The following is a 16,862-nucleotide window of genomic DNA, read 5'->3' on the forward strand; positions in this document are numbered from 1 at the left end:
ATAGCTTCACTTGAACTTATCGGTGCTCTACATCACGGAGACCACATTGATGACATTACTAAGAAATGGTTATCCCTGACGCCAAAACCGCCAATAATTCCTGTTTTCTACACTCTAACAAACATTCGCAAACCTAAGTCGGTGGGGTGACTATCATATCAGGCTGCGAAAGCGCTAATGAACGAATCTGGTTTCTTTGAATTTCCAGTTTTGACCAATAGGAGTTGTATTTGGCCTGTCTACACCTTGAAACATCATCAAGTCTGTGGATAAGGCAATACGGCAACTTAATCGCATGAGTCCCGTAGTTTAGATAAGATTTCCCCAACACCTGCAGCTCTAAAGCAACATATCCTCCGAGCATCGTATCAAGGTAGCCATGTTTGGGGTTAAGTACACCTAGCACTTCCAGACCTTCCAAGTCCTGCTGAATGGTGATGGGAGAGGAATGGTCAATGGATACCTTTGTGGCCAACACTTCCACTAACCTAGCAAAGCTGCTATGAGATCATTTATTGTTCCTGCAAGGAAGTTCGCAGACGGTTGTGCAAGTGCTTAAAAGCAAACCTTCAGTGCACAGCCCTGTGCGCTTGAAGTCAAACCCATGTTTCTAGCCTGTTGTGTGGAACGCATCATTTTCAAAGTATATTAGGTGTTTACTAACCAACAAAATGATGCAAAAGAGGGTTTAATTTAAGATGACATCTTTAGTTTACTTGTGGAAAGAAGTATTTAGTTTTTTTTTTTTTTTTTTAAATATATTATCAATATGCTCTTTTAACTATTATGCTTTAATTACAATCCAAATTTTCTGGAAGTATTGACACTCCGTTGAGCATTTTTTTTTTAACGCAGCCCTTTTCAACTTTGGTTTCGTAGTTTCCGGGGCTTTGCTCTTAGACTATCTCTCGCAGACTTAGTACCTCGCATAAGGCACAAGGTGATTAGCTACCTATCCAAAGCGCGAGCAAAGAACAAACCGTGCTCAAGAATAAAATCGGAAGAATGTGTTACATTTAAAAGCAATAGGTCGCAGCTCTAAATACACAATATACGAGAACTGCAGCGCACTTGCAGCATAATCGACCGGTATACCCCAGGCTATTGCCTGATAATACGGAACCTTGACACAGATTGTGTTTGTTTTAGTACAATAAGGCACTAGCGACGTTAGCCTCTATGAAAGGGAGTCTTTGGGCGCTTCAACTTTCCTTTTGTCGGAACTGGCCGGCCAGACCCGTCAGTTTGCAAAGAAAATGCAACAATTTGAAGGAACACTTGCACGATAAGCCCTCGCACTGTTGTGGAGGAGTATGTATCATCCTCGAAGTGTGACACACTTATAGTCTGTTCTTCCAAATGGAAAGCGTCCTATGTAGTTCATTATGTTTTCTCGTGGATATATTAGTTGTACTTTATATATCAATTAGAACTTCGCAAGTATCGTAGAGACAGTTTGAACTAGAGTTCCAGTCAATCAAGAAGCACTCGATTTTAGTGGCCTTACTTTGTCTCTAAAATTTCCGGCAACTCTAGCTCCAGCTCGACAGCTCTGTTATGCAACATTCATGAAACATTCATAAGAACACTGAACTTGTTAGTATAGCAATTACTTCGCAGTTACCTCTTGGGAGAGCCCTCACAAAACCATATGCTTAAACAGGTGTCAAATAAATGAAGATAAACAAGAAATTAAAATGAGAACCAAAAAACTTTCAGTGCGAAGACCCTTAACATCCAAACCGGAAATATAATATCGTCTTTGCCCCTGTATTACAAAAATAACAACTCGTAAAATGGTCCCTGTATATCTCCTGACCACACATCCGGTATTGTTTTTGCTTACAGGGTGATTATTCCATAACCGTCACTCATCTACAAGGAAACTAAAGTCAATGAGTTTCGGGGAATGAGTTTCGGAGAACCGATCCATAATTACAGTGTGCATTGTTTGGATTCTGAGAACTGAAGTGTAGCTCTATGTAACAGAAGAATCATTCATAATTCTCTTTGGAATAAACTCAAAAAACAACACTGAATATTAAAACAGAAACGTTTTGTCCTGTCTGCATAATATTAGCCGATTAATGTTTACTTTAATAGCCATTTTTTTCAACTTGAAGTGTTAACATTATTATTATGCAAACTAAAGTCAATGAGTTTCGGAGAAGCGATCCATAATTATAGTGTCAATTGTATGGATTCTGAGAAAATGATAGCTCTATGCAACACAAAAATCACAATTCTATTTGGAATACACTTAAAGAACAAATATATTAAAACTGAAACTTCCTTCCAGTCCGGATATTCTTGACCGATTTATGTTTACTCTAGCATTTTTAACATTATTATCAACAAATTAAAATTGCGTCTGCATCATGCTCTTTACAAATTGACTTCAAAGATAGAAGAACTAGTTAAGCTTCGTTAAATATCCAGTTTTAATTAAACCTTTTAGCGTTGATAACGAGCCAGTTATTAGCCATCAAAAACTGATAAATTCTTGGGAGGTATAGTAAATGCGCTAATGATCCCAAACATTCCGGTATATCAGGTTCAAATATTCAGAGAAAGTTCAGTATATGCAATACACTTTCAATACTCAGTACTTAAATCTCGGCTGATTTATTAGAAAAAGGTAGCATTGTGCTAATAACAAACATTCGCCTAAGCGCAGGAGAACCCCGATTTATCTCACTATCGGAATGGTGCCTTGATATAACATAATTGTAATCTATAGACAATCTACAGAAGGCATGTATAAAATACACATGAACTAGGTAGTTAAAAACAGTAAGTTTGCTCCCGTCTAATTACTGTCCCCTCCTTTTTTATTGTAATTTCGTGACCAAGCTTAAGATGCTTTTAAGTTTGACCTTGTTTCGCTGAGGTGCTTTGTTTTCTAGACGCTTCACAGCAAGGCATTATATGCACGAACAACTCTACATCCCTGTCTTTCCTGATACAAAGTTACGGCGTCAAGTGTAACCTTTACAGTTGTGAATTTGACAGGAGCATGCTTAAATTCAGTTACAATTATGGTGCTAATGCATTAATTTGTATTCACTTAATTTTTGTATGTACTCAGGCGGGGTACATATTACCTGCCCGCTCGGCTTGTAGACTAGGAGAACCAAGAATAAAGCTTTGGTTTTAACTCAACGGTTCCATCATCAGATCGGCCTTGCATAAAACAAATAGTCAAAAAATAATGAAAACGCGACTAAATGTGTTATGCGAGGAGACGTAGTTACAGTCACGTTTATGGGCTTGCACTGGTTTGGAGTCCTATGGTTATTCAGTAAATGAGTCCATTAATGCAACGCTGTAATGTTACAGCGCTGTTTCAGAGCTGATTCGTAACCGAACATCTGCAAGCTAAAAATAAAAAATATCGCTCTCTTTTGTGTTTTTTGTGTTTAAAATTAAAAAAACCCTTATCCCGTCAGTGATGGTAATTATAACACATTATAGAAACTCAATGATTTTACTGCCACCATGTTACGGTATATTAACTCATGACAACCAAAGCAGGGAAGTATTAGCGTCAAATATAATGGCCACTTGAAACGGAAATCCACGATTCAAACAGCCCCTTTGTGACTATAGAAGAGGAAGGTAACGACATTTCTAAACTATTGGAAACCGAAATCATATCAGAAATGTTGCATTGCACACAAAATTTCGATTTGAAAGTATTATAAATAGGATGCTTACTTTTTCCAACTTGCATAATCGGTAAACACCCAGTGCATTTATGATGTCAGAATTTCGTAATGAGATTGTCCCCACTCAACCAATAAATTCAATCACTGATTGCCCGTTTCAGCCAGAGTGCATAGGTGAAAATCACAGCCGGCTTTGCTCGTTTTGTCCTTGGCAGAAAAGAGGTAAGCAAGGCCTTATTTTAACGAAACAACAACAAGGCGTACATTTGTGTACACTTAAAAACGCTTGAATCCTATGATAGCACGGGAGTCTGCTTGCTTTCAAGTGTAGCAGCAGGGAACTCAACTGAGTAAATCAGCCACTTTTTTCTCTCCCGCATAACTAACGTTTAAGAAAGAGTGATCAAATCATGTATAGACTTTCAAAACGACTGGATTATCATGACAAACCCATAGCTACATGTATATGATTATTCTCCGCTATACTAATTCAGTTCCTTTATGTTATTGAGTAGGTCTCCCTTCTGTCGTAGGCATTTTGAACTTAGCACCGCGAAAAGTTATATATCATGACTAATAGCAGTTTTCAGTTGGCTCGGTGGATATTCCTTATATGTGGTAAGTAAGAATAACGCTTACTAATCTTGCATCTCTTTCAAAGTATTCTCGAAAAAAAAATATTTATAAGTGGATACTAACTAGCAAATTCGATCTCGAAGTAGTTACATGAATACATAAACTCATTTCAGTGATGATCAGGAAAAATGCCGGCCTTCTAATACTTGGTAAATTAAGTGAACATTTAATTGATGTTTACAAATCCCTTTGGTTTTTGTGCTAATGCTTTGTAAACATTCATTATATATTTCGTTAAAAAAAGTGATCAACAAATTAACTGAATACACATTTCCCTTCTCTTAGTTAGGCGATACGTTTCTAATCATCCTGCCAACCCATTGCAGCCCTACTCATCAATAAATGCCTGTTCTAAAGACAAACTTGCTTTATCCACGATTTCTTCGATTCTTTTTCAATAAGTGAAAGTAGTTCTATTTTTGAATATATGACAATGGTCCTATTCTGTCACTTTCGATAATATAGGGAAAAGCCCCTCCTTGACACGCCTAACTTAGTATGTTAAACCGGAAACACCTCAGTAAATATCGAAAGTGGTTGAAAAACCGAGCTTTCTCAGTACACTGATTGGCCCAGTGGTTAGGCCGCTTGCCTTGAGATCCGGAGATCCCGGGTTCAAGACCCGCTCTGACCGCTCGTTGAATTTGATCCTGGTAGTCCCTGGTTCAACTTCCCAGCCGCACTTGTAAATAGCCAACTGGTTTGCCTCCAGCCAGTTGGGATTCTTAACAGTTGTTGTTCTGTTCTGTCGTTTCGTTGTGTTTCATTGGCCCAGAAAAGCCCCTATGGGAAGCGGTCAATTAAGTATGTATGTATGTATATGTGTATGTGTGTATGTATGTATGTATGTATGTATGTATGTATGTATGTATGTATGTATGTATGTATGTATGTATGTATGTATTACTAACCTGCAAGATACGTCATACCGGACATTTATTCGCAAACAACCCCGGCTACGGACAATTAATTGTGAAAGTCCCTGCTTTTTTTCTTTCTTTTTCGCTCATAATTCCTTCTACTTCATCAACATCAAAGTTCTTTGTTCTGTTTAATTAAAAATCAAATACACGGGGATCCGGATAATGCAAAAGGTCCCGGAACTGGGAGCTTTTTGTCAAATGAGTCCAAAAATGTGCCATGCCCCATGTGCCATTTGCAATAGAAAAGAGTGGCTTATCCTGAATATCTGGCTTTCGAGCAAGAAAAATGCTTCTTTTGAAGCCTTGGGAGGGACTTAGGGGACCCGAAATATACCCGATAATTCTGGGGATTTCATGGTCGAAAAGGACCACTGTTCTCTTATTAGTTGAGCCTGTCCGTTTGCCGGTTAAGGATAAAGTTAGGGAAGATCAAACTCACGGGCATCGAGGAACTGAAACTGGTAATTAGAATAAAGGATAAGGATAGTGTTTTCCTTCCGTAGGATCAGCTGTTATATGTCAGGACTGCCCTAACGAGGCCATTAGCATAAAATGTGACGCACAAGTAGGAGTCAGCGAAATACAAGGAACCAGTTGGAAAGCAGTAGGCTTCAAGCATCGGCTCGCGTTCTGCGTAGGACATCGGTGCGACGTGACACAGAATTCAAGGAAACCACATGGAATACAAGTGTTGAGCATCGAGCGTGGAACGCTGACTTTGAAGCGCACATCTTGGAAATCAACAAGGCATCCCGTGAAATTCATGTGTACTGTAAAGGCGGAAAACTCGTTTTCTCTCCTTAGGTCATTCATCACTGTCGATTTTTCTGTGGAGTGTAAGTGAAGTAATTTTTACTGTTTTTAGTGACAGGGTCGAGTTTGCGCGCGATTTTAAAAGTTCTTTCTTAATTTAATTGGTTAAAATGAATTCTGCTTGAATAATAGCCAAGACCTGTACCCTGGCATTTATTATTATTTTATTTTTATTTTATCTTATTATTTTTATTTTTATTATTTTATTTTTTTTTTTAACGGGCTTTCTATTTTCCTCGGAGTCGTGGCTTAGTGTCGATTTGAGTTTGAAACAAATGGAAATTTGTTTCACAAGGAAGACCAACTGATGTCGGATAGAGCGGTTTTCAATTGAGTGTCGTAAAACAAATACCTAAGTAATTACTTAAATCAATCACAGGAGGTGCAAACAGGGCAACGAACCAAACCAAAATTCGTAGCAATTCTATGTCGCCTGCAAGGCACGCGATTGATTTAGGTTTTTTTCTTTTCACTGGTTAATAAACTGGCGCGCGATTTTTAAGCCAATCAGTAAGCGCAGCAATTGCAATAGCCTCAGGCTGATTACTTTTGACAGTGACTTGAAAACTGTTCTATCGCAATCAATTGTTCGAGCGACACTTTCTTTTATTGGTTGTCGCTTTCCCTTCGTATTAAAAACTATAACTAATCTCGGATCATTAAAGTCCGTTATATAGTCGCTTTGGAAGCAAAGGAGAAGGGTAGGGAAAGAAACAATCTTATAGGAACAAAAAATGTGGGGGATCGTCATTTGCACTTATGACGTAGGGATGCACTTATGACGTAGTTCAAGTTGGCGCTGAAAAAGCAGAAAAACGAGAGAGAGAGAGAGAGAGAGAGAGAGAGAGAGAGAAAAAAGAAAATTTGCTGAAGCTCACCGTATGCGCATAGGATATCCAAGATTAGAAATTGCTTTTTCCCGGTACGCAGAAATATATAGCTTACTATTGTTTTGTCATGGATAATTTCCTTGTCCCCTTTTATCTACATTGATGGATATGTGGGTCAGACCGAGACAGTTTCCATGCCGCACTATAATTAGTTTTCTCTATAACGAGGAAACGGAGAACAGAGGCTTCATGAATGAGTTTATCGTAAATGCGGCACTGAGTACAATGTGCTCAGGTTACTGATTTTATTTCCTGGACTGAAGAAAAAAAAATGCTTAATTAAAGATGAGGAGCCTCGTGTTAAAAATTCACCTCCTGTGGTAATATGATATGAATTTATCGCCGCCTCTTTTGCATTCAGGCATTTGGAGCCATGTTGGCGCTGTTGAGAATGTGACGAATCACCTCGTTGACATTTTGCCCTGGGAACTGGTTAGAGATGTTAAACTCTCTGACAATTTGACTGAGAATAGCATTGCTGGTTGCAATTCGCATCGCGGCTGCTATGTGACCAGTGAAAACCTTAAACCAAGATCAGCTCTTGCCGATCGATTGCAAGCAAAAGAAGGCTCCATTCTTCTGTCACCTATACGACGCAGTGACGATGGCCTAAAGATACATGCGGAGGTGCACTACATTGCCGATTTAGAGAACTCTAGCGCTTTCCCGCGTCGATTTACCCTCAAGATACGTTTGAAGGACGGTAAAGGTAAGAGACATGCACTGTTAAAGTGAAAAGTGACCTCTTTACTCCCACACCGTCTCTTACCCAGCCATTTAACTACTCACCTGAGTAGTGTTCATTCGTTAATCCATCCATCGCCCAACTTAACCATGCAATTTATCGATCAGTTCCATTTGATCGTCCATCCAGCAGTCCGCTTCGCATCGTTCATTTGTTCGTTCAGCGGGTTCAGGAATGGCGCAGTGGTGAGAGCATTCGCCTCCCACCAATGTGGCCTGGGTTCGATTCCCAGACTCGGCGTTATGTGGGTTGAGTTTGTTGGATCTCTACTCTGCACCGAGAGGTTTTTCTGAGGGTACTCCGGTTTTCCCCTCTGCTCAAAATTTGATTTTGACTTGATAATTTCAATTTACAACGTTCCCAATTAGCGCTCCAGTGTAAGGTTCCTTTTCTTTCAATCTGTCTGCAATGTTGATTGCTTTGTTAAATATATTTTTATTTCTTGTTTCCTTTGTTCATTTTTTTATTGATTCATTTTATCTACACTGTTTCAATCCCTTATTATTATTATTTATTATTATTATTATTATTATTATTATTATTAACTAAAATCCCAGAAAATACAATAGGTAATAAAAACTAGCCAATGAGCACAAAGCATCGCGTCGGCGCTGTTGTCTGAGATAATGATAATGATAATGATGATGATAATGATGATGATAATAATGATGATGATGATGATAATGATAATAATATAATAATAATAATAATAATAATAATAATTATTATTATTATTATTATTATTATTATTGTGATCATCATCATCATCATCAATTGACACTTACCACCCATTCTTACCTTCAGGGCCAAAGACTACTCCGTTGCTGCCCATTTTTACTCAAACCGAAGCAAAAGTGTTGGTGAGCTTTGTATTTGAATTGTATGACCATTATTTTAAAATTACGTAGAAGGGATATCAAACAGGGAGAGCTCTCGCGACAGCTCTAACCCCCCCTGACCACTTCCTTTCGAATGGCGGATCCGGGGAGGGGGGGGGGGGGTGAATAGGGTGGCTAGCCACTCCTTAATTTAGCTCCTTTTTTTTCCATTTACCTTCTTTTTATCGTATTTTTATTTTTGCTGGAACAGATACTGTTTACCTGACGTGAACAATTTTATTAGTGCTTATCACATACGGGGCAAAATTACTTAATTCTGACTGGCTGAGACAGAGGGCATATATATATTTTCTTAATCACGTGAGCGTTTTTGGTAATCAAGAGGGCATGATTACTTGATCCTGATTGGTTAACAGTTGTCTATCCCGAACAAGCGAGGTTACAAGCATAATCTTCCTCCAGATTCTAACTCTGCATGGTTAAACTGCCTTTTTGTTTTGCACAGGTAAAATACAGTTTAGTTAAATTACGCTATATTTCTGTTGACAGCATGGATTTATTGAATTAAACTTCCGAATGAAAACGTGTTAAATTGAACGTCGTCATTTCTCGCGGCATTGAACGGGCTTTCCTCGATAACTTCGCCGTTTATGTAGTGACCATGTAATTGCAATGTGCCCTTGTGCAATTAAGGATTAATTTCACTAGTGTTTTCAAAGTTTTGAAAATATGCGTGAAATTAGTCCTTTTTAATTTCCCTCGGGCCCATGCGATTACACACACAAACATAAAAAAAGTCAAAATGGCAGCCTAAACTATTTAGACTTTTTTCAGAGTATGAAAATAGTAGTAGTTTCAATTCACCCCCCTTAAAATATTTCCTGATCCGCCACTGCTGTCGGTAACTAAAGGCTTTCCAAAGTGATGTTCCATATTATGTTTACTCGCAACAACCTTTTCTATTTAATTTTAGAGAGAGGTCTCCAAGAAACATGCCTCTAAAAGTCCTGGGATTTCCTTTAATGTAACTGCAGAAAAGTCTTTCGCAAAGAAAACAGATAGAATGGACGACGAAAAGAGAAAGACAAGTGCATTTTATCGTACAAAACAGCTCGTTACCCAAATCCTCACGATGACGAGAGAACTGAATCAGCTGGTCAATGATGCTGGCAATTTAACGAACGTAGTGGAAACTGATGAATAGTAATACGACTGTGCATGTTTGTTGTCTAATCATTATATTACTTGCATGTATTGAAATTGGAAGAAGCTACCGTTTGCAGGACATATAGTGACATCAAATCAGTTTAATTGATGGCCTAGCTCTAATGAGTGTGTCATGACGTAGATTTACCAAATTGATTACAAAACTGGTAATTGACCGGTCCGATGTAACATACATTACTTGCATTGTCGGAGACGTTTGATTGAGCCTACGTGTTAGACTTCTTGACGGTAAATAGATAATTCCTCCCCCCTCCCCCGCCCCTCGAAAAAATGGAAGAGGGGAAAAATACCCTCAAGTGTGATAAAGATTCAGAAACAACGGTTGATTGTCCCAAATTGGTACCGAATGAGTATATCTTTTTTGAAGTCAGAAGGATAATTGTTGTTCTTTGCGCCATTCGATTGCCTAAAATAATTGCAGATTTAGACAGTCCACTTTACTAAGTTAAATCGTACCTTCTCTTGTGATATTAGAGAATGCACGCTTGAGTAGTTGTTTAAGCTGAGCGTCTTACAAACCTGACCAATTTAAATAAAATTTGTTTACCAGTTTCGCTCTGTTAAAATTAGCAGCAACAATTCTACGGTGGTAGAGCAACGTCACCTTTCAAATTTTACATTGTCTCAGATGATATGAGCATTGGCTCGCGTTAGTGGTTAAAGGCAAGTTAAACCTCCGCAATACACTACATCTCAGCAAAATTTGATAACTATAATAATTGTCTTGTCGTTGTTATTTATTTTCCCTACAATAAAATAGAAATTAGTGCGAACTGGCAGATTTGCATGGACAGTCCGCATTAGTAAGTTAAACATGTCCTTTCGTGTTTTGTGATATTGTGCATCCACGCTTGAATAGTCCGACGGTTGGAGCTTAAGTGCCTTACAAACCTAAGTGTAAATAAAATTTCTTTAGCAGTTTAACTCTGTTTGCAAGAGTCTGCAGCAGGCATCAAAGTTCTGCACCTTCTCTCGAGTCAAATATGTTTTGAAATAAGATCACCCAACGCAAACATCTACTGCATACCGGCTCTAGCTAGTCGTGGTCGTGGTCGAGGGTTCAGTTATACATTACCAATGTTGTCAAGATAACTTGAATCTGTACAATCTTAGTGTAAGCAATTGGAAAATTAAAGCTTATTGCAGTTTTGTTATTTGCTTGGCAGTCTTTTGCTGGGTCCTGGGTCCCTGAATCTATAACTATGAATTACATGTTGATCATAACAATAAAAAAGACACAGAACAAGGGCTCCCGAAACCTCTCCCCAACCTCAGCCCCTGCAAAGCAAAGGCAGACTTCTGTACACAATACATTTATTTTTGTTAGTATGAGTGGATTATGGTTTAATATTTACATTGGGATTATACGAACAAAATAACGTTCTCACTCAGTGATAAAAGGCCACCAAAATAAGTAATCCAAACATGTTAAACTTTACTAGGGCATTGGAACATGTTGATAACAGCCACAAACACAACAACTTGGCTATTAATGAACAAGCCATGAGACCAAGGCCAGCAGGCCAAACTTTCCAAGTATTCCAAACTCGATACTCGATAACATAACAACTTAAAATAATCACTCTTTACTTTTATACTCATAGTACAGAGTCTTTACAGGAAAATTGAAGGAAGAGATCTTCAAAACTAAGGCACTAAATCATTTTCACTTTTGTGGCCGTATTTATTTATTAAAACATAACGAAATATCCCATAAGAATGAAACTTCAACCGGCCGCCCTTTCATACTGAGCTATTCACAGACATAATGACCACTGATCATGACTGATGGTGAAGTTGTGTGACGGGAATCAGCAAGGCTTTCTCAGAAACCATGAAACCGACGTTACATAACTTCTTTCGCCTGTTGACAATAATTGACACTGACAAAAATATTTACATTTGTTTCTGATGAAGGCTAATCCAAAAGGAAAGTCTAATTATCCCTAATTCTTACCAAACTGTTTGCCCTTGTCTAACTTCTGTTAAACAGTAAAAGCAACTTTGAATGGACTTTCCTGCGAATTAATCATCACTATGCTTGCTAACATCCCCTGTCTTTTTCAGTAGATTCTAAGAATCATTTTATCCGAATTCTCGAAATGATGGGGAAAAAAAGAAACAATAGAAATAAAACAAAACAAGAAGCGGTTAGACTTTGGAGGATTACTCCCTCAACTATAGACTGCGAGCAGTCTCTCTTTTGCTCTAAATCCGCAGAGATTCGCCGTCTGATATCATGCTCTCAAGGCGGATTTTAGAGCAAAAGCGAGAATGCTCGCAATTTACCTCAACTAAGGATACACGTCTAGTCACGTAAAGATTCTCACATAAACACGATATCCTTCTATGACTCAAGTTATCAAACATGATAACGTTGAACAGGGAAGATATCTGTTTACAAACATTGCTTTTGTTATTCAAATGTGCCAACCACAGAAACAAAAGACCTTTTGTTTCGACAGCCAATGAGTCTCTGGTTGGCACATGAATGACAACAGGTGACGGAACGATATCTTTGCTACCGGGAAATTTTCTTCAACTGACTAATCCCTATGTAATTATCGTTAAAGTACTTACTCACGGGAATTGTTGATCTGTACTAAAAATTCGATCTACAATGTTGTCTAGCTGGCAATCAGATGGCCGGGCAAACAATTTTATGTCGTTTTGCCGATTGCTGCTTAATGGAATTGAGCGTCACTTAATCAGTGCCCATCATTTATTTCAAGCTGATTGCTTTCTGCAACGGATTCCCTTGCTTGTGTTCGGGGCCGAGTCTCCAAAACGCCCAACCCCTCGCTGTTGAAATTGTCCAAGAATCGGTTATTTCCAACGAAAACTAAATCAAAGAGGCCTCCGTGGTTACGATCAATTGGTTCGGATTGATCGAGTCCTTCCAGCATTGCTTGCAATGGTTGCGTAAATCGAACAACGTCAACGTCGTTAGCATATGTTAAAAATCTTTCAGCGCTTTCGAGAGCTGATTCCATGTTTTTAATTTCCTGCTGAATCGTGGCCCTCTTGCTTGCTATACTTGACAGAGACCTATTCGTTTCATTCTGCACTGCCGCCATAAGACTGCGTTTCTTCGCTTCAACGGTTTTCATTAACTTGTCTGTAAACATATCGACATCTCGTTCCATTTTTGCGCCGTCTTGGACAACTTGAGCACACTCTTCTTCAATTTGAGCGACCAAATTCATCTTTGCTTGTAAGGTTTCTTTTGCTATCCGCAACTGACTTCTTACCTCTAGGGCTTCTTCTTCGATTGATGACACTTCTTGCTCTTTAGCTGCGTGAGGCAAAGTGACACAGGTTTGACGACCTGGGGACTCTCCAACTTTCTCATTAACGAATTGCACCTCATCTTTCTCTGTCCCAACTTCTTTTTGCATGGACCCAGATTGCTTCAAAACATCTTCGCGGTCTTTGTTTTGAAACTCTTTCGTGGACACAACGCGGTGGTCGTCATACATTCTCAACATGCTGTGGCATTTGAGGCATTTTTCACAAAACAATATGCAACACTGGAAGCAGTAAAACGATTCCGGGCATTTCTTGTCACAGTTTCCGCACGTTACTTGAGTTTGGTTAGTCAGGGCATCGATGAACCTTTCGAGATAGGAATTGGTTGGAAGATCCTTTAGATCGCCACTAGCAGGAAATCTGCTTCGTCTTTGACACTTCGGGCATCTCAGCGCTTCTTGTCCATTATTTTCTCGGTGCCAGTCTTTTAAACATTGCAAGCAGAAACTGTGTAAACATGGAAGATGTCTTGGATCATTAAAAATCTCCTGGCACAACGGACACGAGACTTCTTCACGGAGATTGTGAAGTAATTTTTGAACATCCATGCTGAACTGGTCATGATATTTGCGGGGAGTAATTAATTTAAGAGTCTCGTGATTTTCTATGTTTAGCTTTTCTAAGAATCAGGTGATGTTTTGACCAATAATAGTGCCCTATTTTAAGAGCCCGTTGGTTGCAATTGTTTTGATTTGCTTTTGTAATTCTCAGAAATGTGCCCGTGACGTGTTGTTTCAGCAAGAGCTTTCAAAGCGGCAACAAAGAGCTACAGTAGGTCAAACAACTGAACCATACTGATTGCAAAGATTCGATTGCATATTTGCTTAGATGTAGATTGGCGACTTAAAATCATGAACTTCTCCGAATTTATTTTATTATTTTTATTATTATTTTTTTAACAGCTACTCAAGAGAGTTTGATAGACACAAAAATCTCGTCATAAGTTAGGATCCGGTCAGTATAAAATAAGGGGAAAAAAGTAAAATAAGTATAAAAATATATAAATAAAGTAAGGCAAGTGATAAAGCACTCGCTGACAATGACAGGCACCTCAAATGAATCAGTTTGCTAATCGACATGGAAACTAGGAAAGGAACAGTGTTTTCGCATGAGTTTCCACTCGTCCAACAAATCCAACTGAGGCAAAAGAAGACCAAACGAAAGGTTACAAGCTCTTTATTTTTATTTTGGATGTAGCCTTTCCGAGTTTGAGGCTTCTAGCCGGAAACGTTTACAGACATTTCTAGTAAGCTTTGCTGAATTTAAATGAAAGGAAAGATCATTTAGCCTGGCGTACCTTATGAGCGGGGATACAATGGATTTATATTAAATGCCCCCTCTCTCATTACCTATTCCACATTGCGGGAGGTATTAAACAGTGCTTCTTCTACATTAAGTAGGGGTTAAAATAAACAATAAGCACACATAGGGTTGCCATCTCTTTAGTTGTTTTTTTTTTATTTCACTCTCGGTTTTCACACAATCGTTGCCTGGCAAAATGCCTCGATGATACAGTTGGGTGACTTCCTTTTAATTGCAAGTGCATGAATGCTTCAGATTGTCATAGAAAAAAAGTGAGGTTGTGTGAAATGTTTGGTAATAATGGCAATCGACATCATCCAGATAATTTCAGGCTTCACAGTGGGTGAACTATTAACTGCAACAACAAGGATTACGTGAATTAAATGACGAAAGCTCCCTAAAAGATGCCGCCCCGTGATTATGGAGATTTCAAAGCCAAGGCCTGTAGCTTAGGATAAATCTCGGCTAAAAGACAATTTTTTAGGAAATAATTACAGACCTGTCGCCAATAATTTTTAAGTAAAAAATTGGTGCCAAGAAGATTTTTACCCGTAGATTTTAGCCTTAGACCTTGCACATCATAGCCTCCTTCGCAGCGTTCGAAGGAGACTATGTACATCACCGCTTGTTCAGAATCTTGTCACAAACGCTTCGATTTGCGTGACCTGATGCTATACGTCACAGGTGTCGAGCTACAGTTCTAATACCGGGTGCTCAGACTCTGCTAGCGATTCTTTCGATTTCGAAGGACCTATAGGAGGCGCTTCCATCGGCGATTTAGTACAAGCCTTTTCGGAAATTCATCCGTTGTCTTTCCAGCCTCCACCAGTTAATGGGAGATGAAACCTGAAATTCCGATCTGTGGAAGGTCGAGTCAACCGGACGTAAACACTTTTCGCGTTTCAAACGTTTCATAATTTTGCACATCTTCTATCATTTTAATATGATATCATCTTAAAGAATAGGAAAGAATCTTGGAACGACTTGCACCCACGGTAATTGCAATGATTTCAATTTCAAATTGAAAACTGAAATTTCAGATAAGGATTTTTTTTGTATAAAATAAAACCCGTCAACAAATTGATGTGGACGTCGATTAACGACGCAACACCAACAGGGACGGCGGAACGTATTTTGTATTGGGGAGGGGGGTGGGGGACTAACAAGAAAGCGCCGGAGACGCTAACTAGTAGGGGGGTTCTGGGAGAAGTCCCCGCCAGAAAATGTTGAAATCTTGATGCTCGGAGATGCTACTATCAGCATTCTCGGCAAGATATCAAAATAATAAACGTGGATCAACCGTAAAAATCGTTTTGTTTATTTTGTTTTTTTGCTTGAAATTGGGGGTGCTAGGGCCCCCACAACCCCCCCCCCCCCCCCCCCCCCCGCCTGCTCCGCCTTGCCTGGCCAAGCATCAAACCTGTGAAAATCAAATTGCTATTACAACAGTTTTACCTCCTATTTTCCAACATAAGACGTTTAATAGGAAAAGTAGCATTTGCACTGCACTCTGGACTCTTTGAACACACTTTTTCGCGAACTAAATTTTCACATGCAAACATGTTTCACACCTGTGACGTATCAACAACCCAAATGATCCCAAAATGGCGCGTTTTTTAAATTTATAAAAAAATGGTTTTTTAACTTAAGAAAGTATTTTTTTTAAACCTTGTCTTAGCAAGGAAGGCATACTAAAAATACAATAGAAAAGCAAGAAATTTTCGTGAGAATTGCCCTTTATTTGGGGAACATTGAAAATCTGGTTGCAAAATATGTCCAGAAATTTACATAATTAATTAGATATAGCTCAATTCTGATAATCCGTGGGTCACGAAGTGTTTCCTTGCTTCTCTCCTAGTTGGTTACTATGACCAAAGAATGATTCAGTGGTGAGATGAATTTTGAATGTGAATAATTAGCAACAACCTTTGTACTTACTGCTGCAATAGTCTTTTCCATGTCCTTCATATCCTTCGGGGCATACACACTCAAAGTCTCCATCGTTATTAACGCAGGTCGCTTGTGGAGCACAGGGATACTCTTCTGCGTCACATTCATCGACATCTGCAATAAATCAGTCTAAAATGTCAGACTTATGATCATTTAAAACTTCAATTTCCATTGATGCGCTTGTCGTGGGATGGAGGATGGGGGAGGGGGAGGGATTAGACTTTTAGGGAGATTTTCTGAACCTGGCGCGTGGAGAAAAGGGCTGTTGAGCTTTTCTTATTCAGAACATCGTTGATGTTGTATATGCGAAAACGTTTCCTTCAAAATGGCAAGTCACTCAAGAGATAATTACACTCGACAAGAACAATGCCGCTTTGCGAACAAGAACACTGGCAAGCTCGATATAGTTCCCAATAAAGGTTTGATTATGTTGTTACCTCACCTAGCCATGCTTTATTAACCGCGCGGTCATGGGCCGAGCGCGGTTCTTGCTCTGCAATCAGTTTATTTATTTTTTGTGTCTTATTGAAACATGTAATCGTGACTTTAAAGAAAGAAAG

At 38.9% G+C, this 16,862-nt stretch overlaps 2 protein-coding genes across 3 annotated transcripts; one reads left to right on the plus strand and one right to left on the minus strand.

Moving 5' to 3' along the window:
* The first annotated feature begins 3,502 nt into the window (after positions 1-3,502).
* Positions 3,503-10,895, plus strand: LOC137997742 (uncharacterized). 2 transcript variants are annotated; one of them, XM_068843939.1, is made up of 7 exons: positions 3,503-3,618; positions 3,830-3,890; positions 4,202-4,286; positions 5,731-6,063; positions 7,292-7,639; positions 8,480-8,535; positions 9,488-10,895. In XM_068843939.1, exons 3-7 carry the CDS (start codon positions 4,238-4,240, stop codon positions 9,716-9,718), a joined length of 1,017 nt encoding a protein of 338 aa, XP_068700040.1. In that variant the 5' UTR covers positions 3,503-3,618; positions 3,830-3,890; positions 4,202-4,237; the 3' UTR covers positions 9,719-10,895. The 2 variants fall into 2 exon arrangements, with proteins under 2 accessions (XP_068700040.1, XP_068700041.1); XM_068843940.1 differs by lacking the exon at positions 3,503-3,618 and having other exon boundaries at positions 4,184-4,286.
* A 1,554-nt stretch (positions 10,896-12,449) lies between these two features.
* On the minus strand, positions 12,450-13,598 carry LOC137996134 (protein PML-like). Its single transcript, XM_068841559.1, has one exon. The coding sequence runs from the start codon at positions 13,596-13,598 to the stop codon at positions 12,450-12,452; it is 1,149 nt and encodes a 382-aa protein (XP_068697660.1).
* Positions 13,599-16,862: the final 3,264 nt, after the last annotated feature.

Source organism: Montipora foliosa, chromosome 3 (genome assembly GCF_036669935.1).
Source record: "Montipora foliosa isolate CH-2021 chromosome 3, ASM3666993v2, whole genome shotgun sequence".
NCBI lineage: Eukaryota > Metazoa > Cnidaria > Anthozoa > Scleractinia > Acroporidae > Montipora > Montipora foliosa.